We start from the raw sequence: 19,268 nt of genomic DNA, 5'->3' as shown, positions 1-19,268 counted from the left end.
GATACTTAACACACTGGATCACGGGTTTGGAAACGGGCTTGATGTCTCGGACAATCCAATTTTAGAATTGGACGCTATTTCGACTACTGAAGAAGTATAGCATGAAGAGTATAATCGCAAGAAGGCAGAACCAGAACCAGTAAAATCTTGGATTCAGGCAGCCATGGAGGCTACTCTTATGGAGAAACCCTCCAACATGGAGAGCCGCACCATTGGTCGAGAATCTGAGGAGTCACTCCGAAGAAAGTCGAGAACTGAAAGGTTTGAAATCACCAATAAATTACTGAGTCTGCGCCTTGAAGAAGGAAAACCAGTTGGCCCTCATGTTCGGCAAATGATTGAACTCATTGCGAAATTAGAAGAGTTAGGTTTTCCAATTAGCCTAGAAGCAGGTAACGATATCATCCTTTGTTCACTTCATAAAGGGTTCAATTTGCTCTAGATGAACTATGACATGAATGGATGGAATAAGCCCTTAGAGGAGCTTGATGCAATGCTTCAGGCAGCAAAGCGATTTGTAGTAGTGTTGGAGCCAGAGAATGAGATTCTTGTGGTTCAAGAGAATAAAAGACTGAAGAAGAAACCAATGTCCAAAGGGAAAGGAAAAAATGCTAAACCTAAAGACAAAGATTATGCTTCCAACGGTAGATGTTTCTACTGTGATGGCAAGAGCCATTGGAAGAGAAACTGCCCTAAGTTCTTGGAAGACACGAAGAATGAAACAGTAACTTCCACTTCAAGGATTGGCGATTCATTTATCAAATAATGAAAATTTCTCAAATTGGTATGAGATATCTAATGCCCTATCATTATGAATGTACAAGACCAGCTGGGAACTAAGTATTTTGCTAAAGGAGAAAAGATCCAAGAGGGAGCAGAAGCCAAGACGGCTAAGGATGCTGAAAGGGATCAGAATCTTCTTTAGGCACTAGTCTAGATTAAATTGTTTTTCTAGTTAGACATCATCTCTGTACTAAGTATTACGGAGAATTAATAAAAGAGTTAAATTCTCAATTTGAGATGTGTTAAAAGTGCTAAATTAACGATTTACACCGAAAGATTCTAAACTTGGTTATACCTGTAAAAGAGACGCATCAAGATGTGACTCATAAAAGCGGATCATCCCAACGATAAAGGGATGAGGAAAGAGTTTCTGACATAACCAAGAAAGCTTAAGAAGTGAAGAATCAAATTGAAAAGAAAGAAGGTCTTGAGTCAAAAATAGAAATTGATCGTCACTTCTAACCTATACGATTTGGAACGTCCAAAGGATATAAATTGAAGAGAACAAATCAAGCTTTGTCCTCCGATAAAACACTATGTCTAGACACAACTTCCCACACATAACCGAAATCCGTCTACAAACTAAAAGGGCCAAGTACAAGGAATATAAGGCATAAATTAGCAAATCTGACGCAATTTTTTTAGAAGAAATTTGGACTTCACACAACCAATCAAGAGAACAAAGTGTTTGTTGTTCATGATGGTATCTTCCTAATAATTATCTCCGAAAGGAATAATTAGTTATAGAGGATAAGTGGGAGGAAAAGTCCAATGGTTCGACCAAGAGCAACAAAACTATTATACAACAGTGGGGGGAAAAGATCTAAGCACCTACCTCGCCTAGACGAATAGAGATTCATCAAAGAACTATCAAGTAGTTGAAAGTTACTCAAAATGAGATATATCAAGTGTTGAGAAGTATCAAGTTGCTCATAAGCCCTGAAGGTTATTATTACTTATCTAAACAAGCTCAGAAGATTGAAATCTTACTGATAAAAGATATGAGCATAGACCTGCGCAGAGACGGAAACCAACTCTACTATTGGCTAAGAGTTAATAAATTATGGAATCCTTCTCATCAAGATCCAAAACTTGATAATCTAGTCAATGAAAGCGAAACCATTAGAGGAAAATTAGTTTTGAAGGAAGAAAACTGAAAAGGATGGAAATATTAGAGTTTCCCAAAACTAGATGAAGAAGATCGAGAATTCATACCAAGAGACTATGAACGAGAACTCACATCTGTCTATGTATAAGTCCATAACTAAAAACAAAAGAAGTCAGAACCGTAGCTGTTGCCGACTTTGGTTTAGTAAACTAGCATGCTTTGGAGATCCGTCATCGGAATGAAGCAAGCGAGAGTTGGAATCTTCGATTCAAAAGAGAAAATCAAAGACGTTTGATTCTTGAAGGAATGAAGAAAATCTTGAATCTAAGGATTTCAAGAAGGTTAGTGGGAGTAACACTTTTCAGGTCCGGTGCGCAGTGTACACACCAGATTGAGAACAACATAGAGATGTTGGAATCAGTTAATGATGGACTACAATGGATGAAATGCTTTGGGCATCATAAGGTTTATGAAAATAGATCAAAATGATGATAGGACTGGAAGGAAACTTGGGATTCTTAAAAGTCCAAATACAAAAGAGTCTGAAAGAGATATTCGACCCAAGCCTCATGACACATAGCTCGACAACACTCAGAGTCGGGGGACCCTGATGAGTAAGCACGCATGAGGAAGATGGTTATGCTATAGGCATAAGATCGATCACGTGGGACATGATTTAGCATTTGCCTAAGACATCTCGAATACTGGAGTATTGAGAAGTGTTTACATCCGAACTCAGACGAAACAATCTGAAACAACACTGACATCCTAAAAGGCTTGTAAAATCGCTAGGATGAGTTAGAACGGAGAAAGTTGAACATGGCAATGCAAACTTCCAGACATGAAAGGAAAGTAGGCTGAAAGTGTTTCGAGCTGGGAACTATTGCAGACCCTACAAACGAAGAAGGGAAGCCTTAGTTCTAGTAAAGGGTTACTAGGAAAACATCAAAAGAAAATCGATGGAAGCGACGTTCGTTGATATAGGAAAAATTTAATCGGACTACATCTGTAGTCAACTAAACTGTTACCTAAGACAAAGTATGAGAATCATACATAAGTCTAAGGCATAAGGTATATTCTGAGAATAACCTTGACTAGTAAATTGAGTATGTAAACGGAGTTTTACGGAAGATGCTCAAATTTTTAAACTCTCGTTATCGGAAATAAATTAGTTATTTCACAGTCGTCAAAATTTGGTCTAGTATTTAAACGACAGTCCATGGATAATAAAACATTCGAAATAGGTTTGTCAGATACGTGATCTGATGAATGAAACCCTATTAAGTGAACTTAGAATATTTCATTATCATCTCTCTAGTCCAGGTTATTACATGGACAACAATGACTCAGGAAGACTAGCACGTAGGTCGACGAGATAATGCAGTTTCATGGACTATAGGAATAGTGTATTCAATTCGACTATGTGAGTGTATAATAGGGATTATGTACTGGATAACCCTCAAATGAGAAGCACATCATTCGTGATGAAAGTCAAACGCTTCTCATTGACAAGATTGAAGAGGTTCCTCAAAACATGAGTGTTCCGCCCATCTTATGTAATGAATGTTCGACTTTGGTTCCGCAAAATGTCGCGCTGTATAAGGAGGTTACAAAAATAGATACTGAGAAAGACATGATAGAGATGAAGCTGAGTGGGAGTACAAAAATGGATTGTGACATCCTAATTACATTAAGAAAAAGTGTCTCAAGGCCGCTTGATGAGTAGCAACTGAAAATGCGTGGCCGCGCTCAAATGGATTAAAAGTTAATTATTTGTCTTTGACAGTTGAGCTCGGTATCAAGAAAGTCTAAATGACGTGACGTATCAAATGGGATACAAATTGACACGGGAATCGAGCATTGCACTTGTTCTAAGTACAATTGGGAGTCTGAAGGAGATGTCCTTCGACCAAAGATGCAATTCGAGCAATTTTTCGGATAGGATAATTGATGAAGAAGATCATCAAGTCCGGACGATTTAAGGGTCGTAGTGTTTAGCTAGAAACCAACTACGATCGTCAAATTACGAAGTAATTCGCGGCTAACTTCGATCGGATCCTACATCGGGTTACACATAGAAATGTCTATTTGATCGGATGATATGACTAGTGGGATGAGACATATAATCATGGGAGAGCCCTGTAAACATGTCTCATAGGCCTAAAAGAAGTTTAGGCAAAGATAGCACAAAAGACCCAAAAGAAGGGATTTTGGGTCGGGGCACCAAAAGGGTGTTTTGGGCCAAGAGGAGGCCGACCATGCATAATAAGGTGCCCACAAGGGTCGGCCAGATCTGAATAAGATCCCTTGCATGGGACGTCCACAATAGAGGAAATAAGGAAAATAGAAACTAGTTTCTATTTTCGACTATTTCCTTAATCTTATCCAAAATGGATTTTTTAGGAATCTAATTAGGGTTGGACTCTAACTTAGAACTCTATATAAGGTCTCTTAGGGACTTGAATAAGGTGTGAAATTTCTCAAGAAGATTTCTTACTCTACAACATCAAGTAGAGAAGAGAAAGTGAGTTAATTCCCAAGCTATCTAATTATTCAATAAAGAAGAAGGTGTTCTTCATATCAAACCATCATTAGAGTTCTAGCTAGCTACAAGGTGGGAGATTAAATTGATGATTCGGACGTCTTGAGTAGAGGATCAACACGTGGGGCTGTTGGTCTTCGCATTCGATTGGAAAGGTTTGAGGAAAAATTAGCGATTAAGGTAATCTCTAACTCTTAGATAATTATTAGCTTACGCATGATGATCTTGGGACCTACTAGTCTTAGACATGAGATGTCTGAGATTCCGCTTTAGAACACTAGGAGACACCACAACCCTACAACTTTGTTGAAGATAGATCAAATAAGTGAATAAATATGGGATATAGGTCTCTACAAAGTGGATTTTCATAAACCTGAAGACATGGGTTTTTTCATTAGGCCCAAAATTAAATAAGAAGTGAAGAGACATTTGGAGAGACTTGAAGAGTCATTATCGTTTTTTATTCAAAACTGCATTAAGTTTGGTCTTTTTTTCTACATTCATGCATTCAACTAAGTTATTTCCAATGTATCTAGTTGTTATGCATGTAGACTAGCTTTTATGACCCTTTTTATTGTATTTCTTTTATATAATGAGGCTTATTACCAATGGAATGATCAGAATTTGAGAAATTAAAGAGTCTTTTGTAACTTTGTGATCGGTTTAGATCTTTTCCTTTATCCTCTGGTTATGAGAAGCGTCATTGGTGGTGGATTCAAGCATCATTATCATCTGGTGGTGGCAACTTTATCAAAGTGTGGTGATCCGAATCTTCCTATCTATCTTGTTACGATCATTACATTCACTTCATACTCACGCTTCTGGTGTAACGCATCATCTCTGCCCTTTTTTTTTTCAATGTTTTGGCTTCCATTCTTTCACTCTCTCTAAAAATGACATAGACATTAATGAAAAGATTTGTTATTTATTCTTGTAATTTTTTTATCTCTTGTGAATGAAACTACCAAATAATTAAATGGTGTAGAAATCTCATGATGTTTTTAACAGTGAAGAAATCAGATATGTTTTTTGAGTAATGATAGGGAACAAGAAAAACTAGACAGACTCTGGACATACATCCTATGCGGCTTTCCGTGATTCGTTGTTTAGTAGATTAGAATCATCAAAAACACGAATCACATCAAGCCACATAGGATGTATGTTCAGAGTCTGTCTAGTTTTTCTTGTTCTCTATAATTTTTCATGTTTTTTTAATGGTGAAAAAATCATATCTGGTTTGTTTTTTTTTTTTTAATACGGTGAAACAATCAGATCTGGTGCAAAGAACACATGCATTTTATTAAAGATTCAAAAAAATTATGATATTTTAATAAAAATTTGAAAAAGTCTCAAAAATTGGAAAGAGAAAGCAGAAATTAGAGAGAATGTAGGTACTGAAGAGGAAAATTAGGAGTTGAAAGTGAAGGTAGAAAATGGAGTATGAAAAAATATTTTGAGGGAGAACGTAATAACTCTGGAAGATGAAAATAAAATAATTGAGCTATGAGAAAATAAAATTGAGAGGGAAGTGGAAATTGGAGAGAAGAAGTAGAAAATGAGGAAAAAAATCTATAATAATTGAGATAAAAGAAAGATCTAAAATTTCAAAAAACATTAGAAATTAGAAAGAATAAGTCGAAATTGAAGAAAAGGTAGACGTTGGAGAGAAAAAAAATCCTAAACATAATTTTAGAGAAAGAGAGTAATTCAGTTAGGAGAAAGGGGAAAAGGAAAGAGAAAGAAAATCACGTGTCATTATTCTAGTGAATGACACATATGTAATTTTTTAGCAAGCAACTTCTAGACGCTATTTTTTTTATTTGAACGAGTTTTTTTTCAATGACAAATCCGTAACATCGTGTAAAGTACACCCTAGATTTGTAATTTCCGTTTGTTTGCTGTTAGAAATTAACTTTGTGGATTTGCAACTTATTTATTTTTTTTGTAGGAGACTCAGGCCTTAATTCCCAAAAATGATTTGGTCTCTGGCCCAATCACTTTACCTGAAACCTAAAGCTAGTTTAGGTGAAACCTAACGCTTCAAACTGAAAGAACTATAAACTATATCTAAATAAAAGTTCTAAACCTATAACTTATACCTTAAATTCAAAACCTAGAAGCATCTCAAAAGTGCACCATCATAATTGACCTAATCCTACATATGGCATTTGAGGTTTGTGCTAAAAGGGACAAAAAAGTCATCTTTAAAATTCAGACTCAGTGAATTCTTTCTTTAAAATTAAAAGACACTTCACTTCCTTGAGCGCCAAACATCTTTTTTCTGTTTTGGAGGCTTGGTCACTTGAAATTTAACTGTAATTTGAGAAAGAGTTCATTACATGATCGGAAAGCTTCATCACCAGAAAGATAATCGAAGAAACTACTTTTCAACATCATCAGTAGTCGTGGTGCGAAAAAAAAAGAGGAAAGATAAATTAATGGAAGTTCACCGGCAATGACAAATCTAACTTTATAACCCTCCCCCGTTAGCCGGCGGCCGGCGCACATGGAAGAAGAGGGGTTGGGAGCATCCAAAATTTTCCTACCCAAATCTTGGATGATCGCAAGCCTGTCAATGGATATACGAATATTCGTCATTCGATCTGTAACCGTATTGAATTTTTAAGAAAATATTCGAAAGTTTAGATCTCGGATATGGTTTCGGATATTCCTTATCGGATATCGGATACGGTTATATCAATATCCGATCCGATAAATATCTGTATCCAGTAAGTAATATAAAAAAATAATAAAAATAAAATTTTATTATTAATAATATATAAAATGTATGGTTGAGATTTATTATTTAGATCTAATGTTTAAAAATTTAAACTTAACTAAAATTTTGTTTTTGTTTCAGATATTATCCGATATCAGTTAAAATTATCGAATTCGAATTCAGATTCAGATATTAATTTATAATATTCGTCAGATAAATATCGGATATAGGAATACATATATGCATACATCTGATCTGATAAACTACCGTTTAAAGGCCTAGATGATCGAGAGATTATTTTGGAAAAGGCCCAAACCGACGAAGGCGTGGGGCCTTTACAAAATCATTCGACCAAACGGAACCTAACGTTGTTTAACCCGTTACTACCATTTTGACTAGGAAGGAATGTTTTTCCTTTGTTCCGTAATCCCCACCTTTTGAAAACGTCTTTACGTAAATCCCCACTTTTTTTTAATACAGTAATAATAATTACATTTTTCACGACTTTCTGTTATTAGGTTAGTTCAAGTGTAAAGACAGATTTCCCCATTTGCTAAAGGGAAAATGACTTTTTGAGTTGAAAATATTATTATAATAACTAAAAAAGCCTGCATATTTCTCTATTAACTAAAAGTTCCCGGAATATCATGGGTAATGATATAGAAAGTTCAAAATAATATACATAATTATCAATCAGGTCATTTTTTAATTTTTTCCTTCCTAAATTACCCTTACCCATTAAACTTTCTCACTCTAGAAAAACCAGAAATATTAGGGCTTTTACAACTTTTTCTCTATTCTTCTTCTTCTTCGATGCATCTTCTTCTTCTTCTTCATCAATCATTGATTTTTTGTTTTTAAGATGAAAGTTATAATTTAGAAAGAAGATAATCAGAATCATGGACGTTTTTACCGATCATAACTCTTCAGTGAAATCGATTTATTGGGTTCCTCATCACCTCATGAACTCGTTCTCTGTTCACCATCAGTGAAATAAGTTTCTCTCTCTACTGCTCACCTTTCAGTTTCAATCTCCCCAGCTTCTCCTACATTCCCACTAGGTTAGTAAACTGTAGAGCACACCTTCTCTCTGGAAAAAAGCAAACATTTTGCCCTATTTACATATCAATTTTATGCTTGTTTCAGTTTTTGTGGTAGAGGTGATAATAGTTTAATGTGATCTTGATGGATCAAGAGACAAAGGCAACAAAGAAGAACAAGAAATAGACTTGCAGAAGTTATACTTACATATTTCACTGTTGTGCTACTACTGATGATAAAGGAAATTTTGAATTGTTACTTGTTAAAGATTTAGTTTTTTTGAAGTGAAATTGATGCTTTGTGATGATAGGGATTTTACTTTTTTTGGAAAAAATTCCTTTTATCTTGCTTGACTTATGGATTTATAGTTGGAGGGGAGGGTTCAGGGGAGTAGAATCCCCATTCTCACCATTATTGATTATACCACCTGTTTTCATTAAGTTGTTACCTTTATCACTCTTAGATATATCTTTGATCCTTGGGCTATGTTCCTTATTGTGGAATTCAGTTTTCAATTGAAGTATGTCTTTAGGAATTGAGATTTTCTTCTACGAAAGGTCGAATGAACGAGAGAAAATTTTATTAATAGAACACACTTTTTTTTTTTTCTGATTGTCTTTGATGTTCTACTTCTTAGTCTTCTTCGAATCTTCTTCTTATTCGATTTTTCTTCTTCTTCTCCAATAACATTTTAGAACCAGATCCAAATTGCAGTTATAAACTTGTGCAAGTTCAGTTTGCAAAACGCAAGTTGAAACTGAGTTCGCAATATTGCAATTGCAAATTCGGGTTGCAAAAGAAATAATGCAAACTCAGTTTGCAGAAGAAAAATTGCAAATTTAGTTTCCAGAACGCGAGTTCAGTTTGCAGAACGCAAGTTCAGTTTGCAAAATGCAAATTCGAGTTGCAGAAGAAATAATGCAAACTCAGTTTGCAGAAGAAAAATTGCAAATTTAGTTTACAGAAGAAAATTGCAAATTGTAATTGTAAAAAAAAGTGCAAACCCAATTTGCAGAAAAACGGTCAGAAAAAAGCGCCGATTTTTCTGATTTTTTTTCGAAAAAAGGTATCGAATGCGAATCTCGTTAGAAAGCGAATGAAAAATCCTTTCTAAATATATAAGTTTCATAGAAATCCGACATCTCAAGAAAAAGTTATATAAATTTAAAATTTAAAGAAAAAAAATAAAAAATTAGTCACACAAAATGACAACGGGGTATTTTTGACTGTATGTTTTTTGACTTCAATATTTTTGGACCTAAGTGTGGTAGGGAAAGATTAAGAAGATGATGAAATTCAAACCACGGGAAGACGAGGCAAGTGTGTTATAATGCCATGTCTCAAAAATTGGATATATCTAGATGTTCATTAAACATTTGATCTGAAAGTAGAAAACAATAAGAATTTTGAAGGTATGCTCTTAAAGTCGACCACATAATCTCTTCATGAGATTTATACGATGAATGATGAAATCAATTCTAAACTCAAGATTTCTTAAACACATACTCTTAGTTTTATATTTTCGATTTGCAAATCCAGTTTGCAAGATATGCAACTCAAGATTATATTCTACAAAACTTGGAAATTAAGTTTGGGAATATTGTCTGCAGTTTTACATTATGCAAATATATATTTGCAGATATACATTATGCAAACACATGTTTGCAGTTTACATTATGCAAACACATGTTTGCAGTTTACATTATGCAAACACATGTTTGCAGATCAGATTGATGCAAACACGTTTGCAGAATATATTGATGCAAACACGTTTGCAGAACATATTGTTGCAAACACGTTTGCAGAACAAATTGTTGCAAACACGTTTGCATAACAACTTGTTGCAAACACGTTTGCAGAAAAACGTAAAGGAAAAAAATACCGTTTTTTTTCTAGGTTTTTTAAAAAAAAAAAGTATTGAAAATGGATCTTGTTAGAAAGCCAATGAAAAATCATTTCTAAATATATAATTTTTTATAGAAATCCGACATCTCAAACAAAAGTTATATCGATTTAAAGTTTAAAGAAAAATAAAAGAATTTAGTTACACAAAATGACAAAAATGGTATTTTAGTATTTAGACACTTTTTGACCTGAATAATAATTTTCAAATGTTTTGTGCTTTTATACTCATTTTCAATATTATCTTTACCTTTTTAGAAATTACCCCTTTGCTAAATAAACATTTAAATCAGAAGTGTCCCACACCGGGCGCCTTGATGAGAAGGAGGGGCGTTTATAACCTCCTCCCTCCTCAAAATCGGATTATCAAAAGAACGAACAGAAATCTCCTATGGTTCCTCTTCCTCATCGTTCTATACTTTTGATTGTGTTCATGTCGTTCGAACTACATTAGGGTTTCTCTCTCTCTCTCTCTCTCGCCAGGTACTCTAGGGCTAATTTCTCTAATTTCTTCTGGTGTTAATTATCTGGTTCCGATTTATATAGTTCTGTTCTAATGCTATGGGAATCATCAGATCATCCTATGAATTCTCACTGGAATTTTTATTCTTGATAATAAGTCTTGTTTCAATGGGTGGATCTTGCTTGTTTCTGTTGGTTAAATGTGATCTCATGGCCTCACGGGTTGCAAATGAGATAGAATTATAAGGGGGTTTTGTGTGAGGATTGAAACCCTAGCAATTGTAGAACGAGAATGGTCGATTTGTTATGCATTTTGAAGTACGGGTTATTCTGTTCTTAGACCAATAAACTCTTGTTTACAGTTTATGTAGTGAATATGTGATTTCTTGCATTTTGGAGCACTAGACTTTCCCTTGTTATTTTTGTATCTTCACATGAGGCTGAACTTAACCCCGGAAATACGGGTATATTAAGTGCTAGATACAATTCTATGTGATTTTGAAATGATACTGAGGAATGTACGATTCCCTTTTTGGGTCAATTTTGCTTGTTACTTTTTGTGCATGAAACCCAACATTTTGTAGGGCCTAACATAGTAAGCTTCTTTCTGGACATGTAATCTCCCCTTGTGCAAATGTTGTAAAGTGGGAGTGAATGTATCCAAGAGCAAAAAATCAGAATTTTTGACAGGTAATGTAATACATATTCGGTAATTTTTGACACGAGGATAAATAAAGATGATGATCTTCTGGTTATTTGAATGTTAGAACATCTCTTGATCAACTACTCGTTTGTTTTATATGTTTTGACTGTCGAAATGTTAATTGCAGGAACTTGGGATTGTGACAAGTACTCATGGATAGACTTACCGCCCCTGCACGTCTAATGATAGTTTCTGATCTTGATCATACAATGGTACGTCTCGTAACAAACTCAATGTTTTAAAAAGCGGTCGAGGCGTACGCATCAAGGTGCGCTTCGCCTCGATGCGGACACACTTCGAGTCGATATGTATGCATTCTGAGTTGATGCATTACATTCATTTTTAAAGAGAAAAACTCTTGTGTTTTTTGGTTTTAGATGTTGGACAACATGGCTTTGGTTTACTTTACTTTTAAGTGTTAGGTTTTGAGAGTTGGACAACATGACTTTATATTATGGTAGTAAAACTATGTTATGTTATGTTATGTTATGTTATGTTATGTTATGTTTTTACACTCTTTAAAGTTATTTTTCTAAATATATATATATATATATATATATATATATATATATATATATATATATATATATATATATATATATATATTACGTATTTTACGCATCGAAGCATACGCCTCACTGCTTCGCTTTTTGAGACCCCACCGCCTCAAGGCTTAAAAACGTATTTTAAAATATTGACTGTTTTAAGTACTGATTCTAATCTTCAACCTGTTGTTTTTATTTGTAGGTTGATCACCATGATGAAGATAACATCTCGTTACTTAGATTTAATGCCTTGTGGGAATCCAATTACCGCCACGATTCTCTGCTAGTTTTCTCAACTGGGCGTTCGCCTACTCTTTACAAGCAATTGAGGAAAGAAAAACCAATGTTAACCCCAGATATAACCATAATGTCTGTAGGTAGCGAGATAACATATGGTGAAGAAATGGTGCCTGACAATGGTTGGGAACAATATCTGAACCAAAAGTGGGATAGGAACATCGTTACAGAGGAAACCGCCAAGTTTCCTCAATTGACCCTACAGGTATGCTTTTGTGGGTTCTAGACCTCTCTGTTGCTTGCTCTTTGTATTTGACGATGTTTGTCTGGTTGAAGGGAAGTGCCATAAAAAAATGCAAGTCCATTTTGTTTTCGTCTAATTTGGAGTCTGGGTGTCGTTCTAATTGCGTTTACTGCAGGCAGAGACAGAGCAACGACCACACAAAGTTAGCTTTTCTGTAGAGAAGGATAAGGCAAAGGAGGTGACAAACGAACTATCAGACCGTCTTGCAAAACGTGGGGTATGACGAAAACATGGACTAAAATTTTCCTGATCGAGAACCTAAATAGTCGGTGTAGATCTTTGTTATTCTTTTATTAAAGATAATCTAAACTATGAACAAAAATATCGCGCTTGGTATGGTCTATATTATCTCCTTACATTTTAGTTCTATTCTTATTTTTCTCTTTTTTGTTTACCAGATAGACGCAAAAATTATTTACAGTGGAGGTATGGATCTGGATATTTTAGCACAAGGTGCTGGCAAAGGACAAGCTCTTGCTTACTTGCTTAAGAAATTTAAAAGTGCTGGGAAACTACCGATTAACACTCTTGCATGTGGTGATTCTGGTAATGATGCTGAACTCTTCAGTATACCAGAAGTATATGGTGTCATGGTTAGTAGTTCAACCTCCTATGTTTTGATTATGCTTGTCGAATGTTCGCATTGTTCAAAATATTTTTAAATGTATAATTTTTTTTTTCTTTTACGCGTCTTTGTGATATTTAGGTCAGCAACGCCCAAGAAGAACTTTTGCAGTGGCATGCTGAAAATGCAAAAGACAACCCTAATGTAATCCATGCCACTGAGAGGTGTGCAGCTGGAATAATACAGGCCATTGGTCACTTCAAGCTAGGTCCAAATGTATCACCGAGAGATGTCACAGATTTCTCAAAATGCAGCCTTGAAAATGTTCATCCTGGTCATGAAGTAGTGAAGTTCTATTTGGCCTATGAGCGTTGGAGGCGTGGAGAAGTCGAAAACTCTGAGCAGTATATTTTAGATTTGAAAGCAGTCTTTGTAAGTCAAACGCTAGTTTTCAACTTCGTATTCTATATAGCTCCTTCTTTATAGCTGGTAGGACTGAAAACAGTTTTGGAATCTAATTTTAGTTGATAAGAAGTCAAAAGCGTCAATTTTATTGTGGGTCTAAACGCTGAAATCTCTAATAATTGCGTAACGTATTTATACAGCACCCATCTGGTACCATCGCCCATCCATTTGGTTTAGAAATCTCTCTTCACAAATGCTTGGATGCGATGAAAAAGTGTTATGGAGACAAACAAGGAAAGCAGTTCCGAATATGGGTTGATCAAGTTGCCGTTTCGGATACAGGTTCAGGCAATTGGGCAGTGAAGTTCAACAAGTTGGAATTATCTGGTACGATCTACTTTATAGAAAGTAATGGCTTTCTTAGTTTCCCTACATCCTTTCCATCATATGTTCTTTTCAAATGTCTAATTATGCTTCTTTATTTCACATAATTGTAATGGACCCCTGGCAAGCTGCCCTTACGTGAAAACACCGAGTTATACATATTTGACATTACTTTAGGACTTCCATGCAAGGTTTAAAGTCAGTTGTAGGCAGAAAACTTGGCCCGACCTTTACCCCAACTCCAATAATAGTAAGGTCATTGAACTCTATGAATCTCCTACTCCACATTCATTTTTTTTCCTATCATGGAGGATAGCTTTGTCTTCTCAGCTTTCCAGATAAAAATGACTAGCAAAATAATCTAATAGCTCTTTAACAATCTCGTCAGCGTTTCTTTACTCTTACTCTAACGGCCCGGCTATTTCCTTGTAGATGAAGGAACCAATAATTGTCAAGTGACGGCTTTTCTAAGTTCTAAGGTAAGAGTAAAATTCTAGTTCGTCTTTTGTATTTCATAATAGAATGAATCTTTTGTTGTTGGATTCGAATTTGTTTTTGGTTTTGAATGATTATTCAATGGTTTTTCAGCAGGATGGATCAGCGAAAGATGGGTATGTGTGGATGAAGGTGCACCAGACATGGATGGATTCTGAATCCGGAGGGAAGGTCGATCAGAGTTCGTGGTTATTCTAGATCATCAAGCCTTCAGCAACTTCTCTCTATCTCTTTCTCTCTGTCTCCCTGACATTCCAAAGAGTAATCTTTAATACTTCACTTGTTATTAGAATAAATAAACTGAAGGAGCTGTTTTTGTACAAGCCACAATCAGTAAAGCATTACTATTGCTTCTGATCGAATAAAATGTTTACCGAACATCCAAATATGATTTGACCCATCTAGGTTATTTTGTATTGGACACTTTTGTGTTAGGGGTATCCAAGGGTCAATTCGAGATTGGATATACTAGTATAGAACATAAATGTGTGTTCGTATATGTTCTATTCAATTGATTTAGAACCAAATTTTAATGTCAAATGTATAAAGAAGAAAGCTCTCTCTAGTGGTGTTTATCGTGCCGGGCTTCATCTAGGGCCTACAATGCTTCATCTAGGAACCCTTGTAAATGAATATTGAGTTACCAAGGCTTTTGGCTGACGGGTGCAAAATCTTCCCGCCGCGATTTGATGCTGGAAGTTATCGTATCAGATTTCATAATAATCTTGTATTCTGAACTGTGTGATTAGTTGATGATGCTGAGTTGATAAGAAACTTCTCCATTTCTGGATTTGCCCATTAATCATCATGTAAGCTTCTGACATTAGACTTATATTCTTCTCCTTTTATATTGAATGTATTTTACATGTTGAATTGAAAATTGAGTCAGGTTGAGGATTTCGTTTTTATTGAAGATAGTGGATGAATATACAGAGCTCACAGTAACCATGGCATCTTGCTTATCATATTGGCATGCTTCTATTGTTTATTTTTTTGCTGTTTTGTTACTGTTGTGTCTCGAGTGGTTCAATACTGTTGATGTAGATGGTCGGAAGTCGGCCAAACCTATAGGGATGTCAGAAACTAGAAACTATGAAAACCCTCAAATATTTGTCTAGAAAGCCATAGTCTGGTGTTTGCAGGACTCCTGTGATTTCTCTGTAAATTTCCATTAAACATATCTCCTTCATAGTTTGAAGACATCTTATTCCATTAGCAACTGTTTAGGAAAATTTTCCGTTCAGGAATTTGGTATGTGGTATGTGGTATGGGTAATGATACGCGATAAGCTACTGACTATCGGTTACACCGTACACTAGAGATATGCTCCTTCGCTAAGCTATCTTCTATTGCGATACACAGTGGAGTATTTTCCTATACAGTGTGTACTATCTGATGCATATCATGATATATGCACCTACTCTCAGATTTTCATGTCCTTAAAACTTAGTCTTAAAGTAAACTTGAAGTTAACCGTCCAACTAGTCAAGTTTATAGGTTTTTACGAAGGAAAATTAGTTAATTAAGACAGAAGATTTGGGTACGCCAAATTTGGAGTACCAAATCACGAACAACACGAAAAAGGTTACGTGTATCCTGTGAAAAAGATAGCCCTAGCCGACTACTGGTAGCCCTAGTCTGTTTTAACTTCATATGTTGATTTGCTTTTGGTCTTTTTTATGTTAAAAATGAATCAGTTTATCGAGCAGATTGAAATTTCTTAATTTGTTGATCTTCAAACATCATGACTTTCTTTTCTCTTCTGATTATCCTTCTCTTTATTTCTTTTTCTACTTGAAAACTTTTGAACAATATGATCACTTCTAGTAAAGACAGTCAATGTTTCTGCCCTAACTTTCACAAACACTCTAGTTTATATTTTGTTGTTCAACCTTTCTAATTTAGCACCTTCTTGAAAGGTGATATAAGCTATAAGCATTTTCTTAAAAGATGGAACATTTCCTTCATATTTCAATTGAGTCTACTAATTTTATCATATATAACGTATATCAAATAGCCATATTTATATAACATAAGGTGTATAACTAAATTATCGATATAACATACACGACCTCTTTTGCCACCCAAAGTCGGCCCATGACAGCAATTCAAACAAGCAGAACAAAAACAAAAATTCTTAAATCTTATTCGAGACAATTCAGATCTCGAGTCAGATTTCATGTCAACTTTTAAAGAAAAAACAAACAGAACCTACTTACAGCAAATAGAGAGATGAACAATTCCCTATCTCTTCTGGTATTAACCCACTCATGGAGTTACCATCAAGTTGCAGAATAGCTAGATTTTTAAATTCACACAACCCAGGGATAGACCCGTATATTTCATTGTACCGAAGATCCAATATTGATAAGTTCTGAAAGTAACCAAGTTCCATTGGCAACTCCGATCGAAGATTATTCCAAGACAAATTCAAGTACTGTAAATGAGAAGAAAGACCCATTTCAGCCGGAATTATCCCTGTGAGATTGTTTTCTGATAGATCCAGTTCTCGAATAGACTCGAACATTCTACTTGAAGCAGGTGGAATTGAACCAATAAATCCATTCAACGATAAGTCGAGTACCTCTAATCCCATATCGAACAAACTCTTCGGTATACTCCCATTAAAGTTATTCCCTTTCAACTGAATGAAGAACAACTTAGAACAGTAAACTAATGACATGGGTAATGTTCCACTCATTTGATTATCAGATAAACTCAAGAAATTTAGTGATTTAAGATCATCCAACGATTCGGGTAGGTTTCCAATGAATTCATTGCTAGAAAGATCCAGAGAACTGATTTCCTTGCAAATGAAGTTCTTTAAAGTAATGAAGAGAAGATAACCCTTTTGAAATCGGACCCTAAATTCATTATTTGAAAGATGTAATTTAGAGATAAACAATTTTGAAACAGAGAATCAGGGATTGGTCCAGAGATTAAATTATTAGAAAAATCAAGAACTTTAATTGAACTCAAATTAAAATCAATGGGTATAATTCCTGATAAATGATTATGACTAAGATTAAGACTTTTGAGATTCTTATTGAGAAAGAATTGAGGAATGATATTAACACTGAAATTGTTAGGGAGATTTGCTGTTTGGACCCCCTTTCGTATAATTGACTTGCCATTTGGACCCCTTTTTTCCAGTGTTGCAATTTGGACTCCCTTTTTCACAAAAAAAGTTAAATATAACAGTCCAAAAACAAATAAAAGATGAATATACTATTTTACCCTAACCAGAGCCCAGAAATGATCTAAACCCAAGTATTGACCCGCACCTGACCCGTGAGTGAATGAAATGGAGAACGATTCTTCTTCACTCTCAATGGCAGAAGAAATACAAGGACGATGAAGAGAGTTGGAAAAATTGTCCGAATGGAAAAAACAAAACTTGATTCTCTTCACTTCCAATGGTGGATGACCTAGAAGAAAGGTCATGAGGTTTGGAGAAGTTTTTTGAAAGAGAGGAGATGAAGATTGATTTACCTAATTTTGGAGAAGATGACTGTTATGATTATTTACCTGATTTTGAAGAAGATGATTGTTATGATCTTCTAGGTTAACTTATATTTTCAATCTTCTTCATCATTTACCTGAGTTTGAACTGTTATTTGATCTCACCTGATTTACCAACTTGTTCGTTTTCTAGGGTTACTCACAGTACTAATGCTTCCGAGATCAAGAAGCTTTATTTGAAACAGTAAATTTCAAATCAGGTGAGATCACGGAACATTTTTTTTGTAAAAATTGCCACTGCTTATGAGGTACAAATCTTGTCCTTAAACTGTTAATTCCTCAATTATTCCCTTTAAGACTGAAATTTTTGCTTAATTTGGTTTCTCTGAAACCAGTTAGCATATTAATTTGCATACATGTTCTTAGAAGGATTAGTTTTTGGGTGTTTCTTAGGAAAATATGTTAGTTTAGATTGGCAATACCATCAAGTTCTTTTAATGCTCCAACTAAAGTTCACTCATGGAGTCACCTCACAAATCATATAACTTTAAATCCTCTTTCATTTGTTGTTCTTGTTGTAACAAATAAACAACCTTTTCCTAATTGCAGATTCTGAGATGGAAGGAATGAAGGCTGATTTGACCTCTTCACATCCAGTTGAAGTAGTATTTCCCGTTGAAGATGTTATAGAGACTTTACTTGATTATCTTGTTGAGCCAATGCTACACCTCAATTCTGCATCTCCGATAGCTTGTGATGAGTTGCTTTTGATGAGTTGTTAAATGGGAGCAGGAGACGAGTTAAATATAATAAGAAGAAGATGATGAGTTAAATAGAAGAAGGCCCCCAAAATGCAATATTTTTTATATAAGGACAAAGTAGGAATTTTTTAAAATATAACTTTAGAAATGGAATATTCTCGTGTGATTCTGTCAAAAGGGAGTCCAAAATGCAACTTTGGAAAAAGGGAGTCCAAACAGCAAGTCAATTATACGAAAGGGAGTCCAAACAGCAAATCTCCCAAATTGTTATGAGCTAGGGGACAGAAACTGCAAATTCTGCAACTTTTATAAACCTCTATTCATCTTCCCTGATAAACCCAAACCTTGTAATGAAACTTGAGAGACCAATAAACCCATGAATATAGTGCCTTTATTGTTTCTGAGAAGAGTTTTGATTATTTTTTGTTTTGAAAAAATATGTAAGAGTGAGTGAGTGAGCCTTTTCAGATTGTTCATAATTTGTATAAAAAAACATACCTTTTCATTTGTTGTAGGCAGAAAACTATTAGACGAACTATATGTATGAATATTGTGAAAAGGAGGTTAAGGTCCTGACATAACACATACCTGCAAATGGTCACCAAAAAGCTTAAGCTGAGAAGTTGATTCGTTATCTCTGACTTCAATAAATGCTTCAAATGTAGCCTAGCAATATGTCGTGCAACAATTAAGTTCCATACTAAATAAATATGCACTCTAATCAGGTCAGAATGATTGAAACAACGGTAAAACGTTTGTAGCTAAAAAGACCGAAACGTTTGAAGCATGGAGATTTAAAGCCTTAAAACTTTAGCACTTTAAATAGCTATGTTACATCATCGGTTTCCAA

General features: G+C 34.9%; 1 protein-coding gene and 1 long non-coding RNA gene across 7 annotated transcripts; both read left to right on the top strand.

Moving 5' to 3' along the window:
* The first annotated feature begins 10,381 nt into the window (after positions 1 to 10,381).
* Positions 10,382 to 15,075, top strand: LOC147549699 (sucrose-phosphatase 2-like). 6 transcript variants are annotated; one of them, XM_086665892.1, is made up of 10 exons: positions 10,382 to 10,578; positions 11,142 to 11,247; positions 11,388 to 11,472; positions 12,008 to 12,307; positions 12,462 to 12,563; positions 12,745 to 12,939; positions 13,053 to 13,343; positions 13,517 to 13,703; positions 14,133 to 14,179; positions 14,289 to 15,075. In XM_086665892.1, exons 3-10 carry the CDS (start codon positions 11,413 to 11,415, stop codon positions 14,391 to 14,393), a joined length of 1,287 nt encoding a protein of 428 aa, XP_086522018.1. In that variant the 5' UTR covers positions 10,382 to 10,578; positions 11,142 to 11,247; positions 11,388 to 11,412; the 3' UTR covers positions 14,394 to 15,075. The 6 variants fall into 6 exon arrangements, with proteins under 6 accessions (XP_086522018.1, XP_086522016.1, XP_086522017.1 ...); XM_086665891.1 differs by having other exon boundaries at positions 10,412 to 10,578; positions 11,203 to 11,247; XM_086665893.1 differs by having other exon boundaries at positions 10,412 to 10,578; positions 14,292 to 15,075.
* Positions 15,076 to 17,486: 2,411 nt separating this feature from the next.
* Positions 17,487 to 18,953, top strand: LOC147549698 (uncharacterized). Its single transcript, XR_015236892.1, has 3 exons — positions 17,487 to 17,759; positions 17,851 to 17,917; positions 18,267 to 18,953. It is a non-coding gene; the product is annotated as an uncharacterized LOC147549698 (long non-coding RNA).
* The last annotated feature ends 315 nt before the right edge of the window (positions 18,954 to 19,268 follow it).

Source organism: Eschscholzia californica, unplaced genomic scaffold (genome assembly GCF_041429995.1).
Source record: "Eschscholzia californica isolate CP2 unplaced genomic scaffold, dmEscCali1.0.p SCAF_3, whole genome shotgun sequence".
Lineage (NCBI taxonomy): Eukaryota > Viridiplantae > Streptophyta > Magnoliopsida > Ranunculales > Papaveraceae > Eschscholzia > Eschscholzia californica.
Note: the sequence above shows the minus strand (reverse complement) of the source record. Positions and strands in the feature narration are given on the sequence as shown.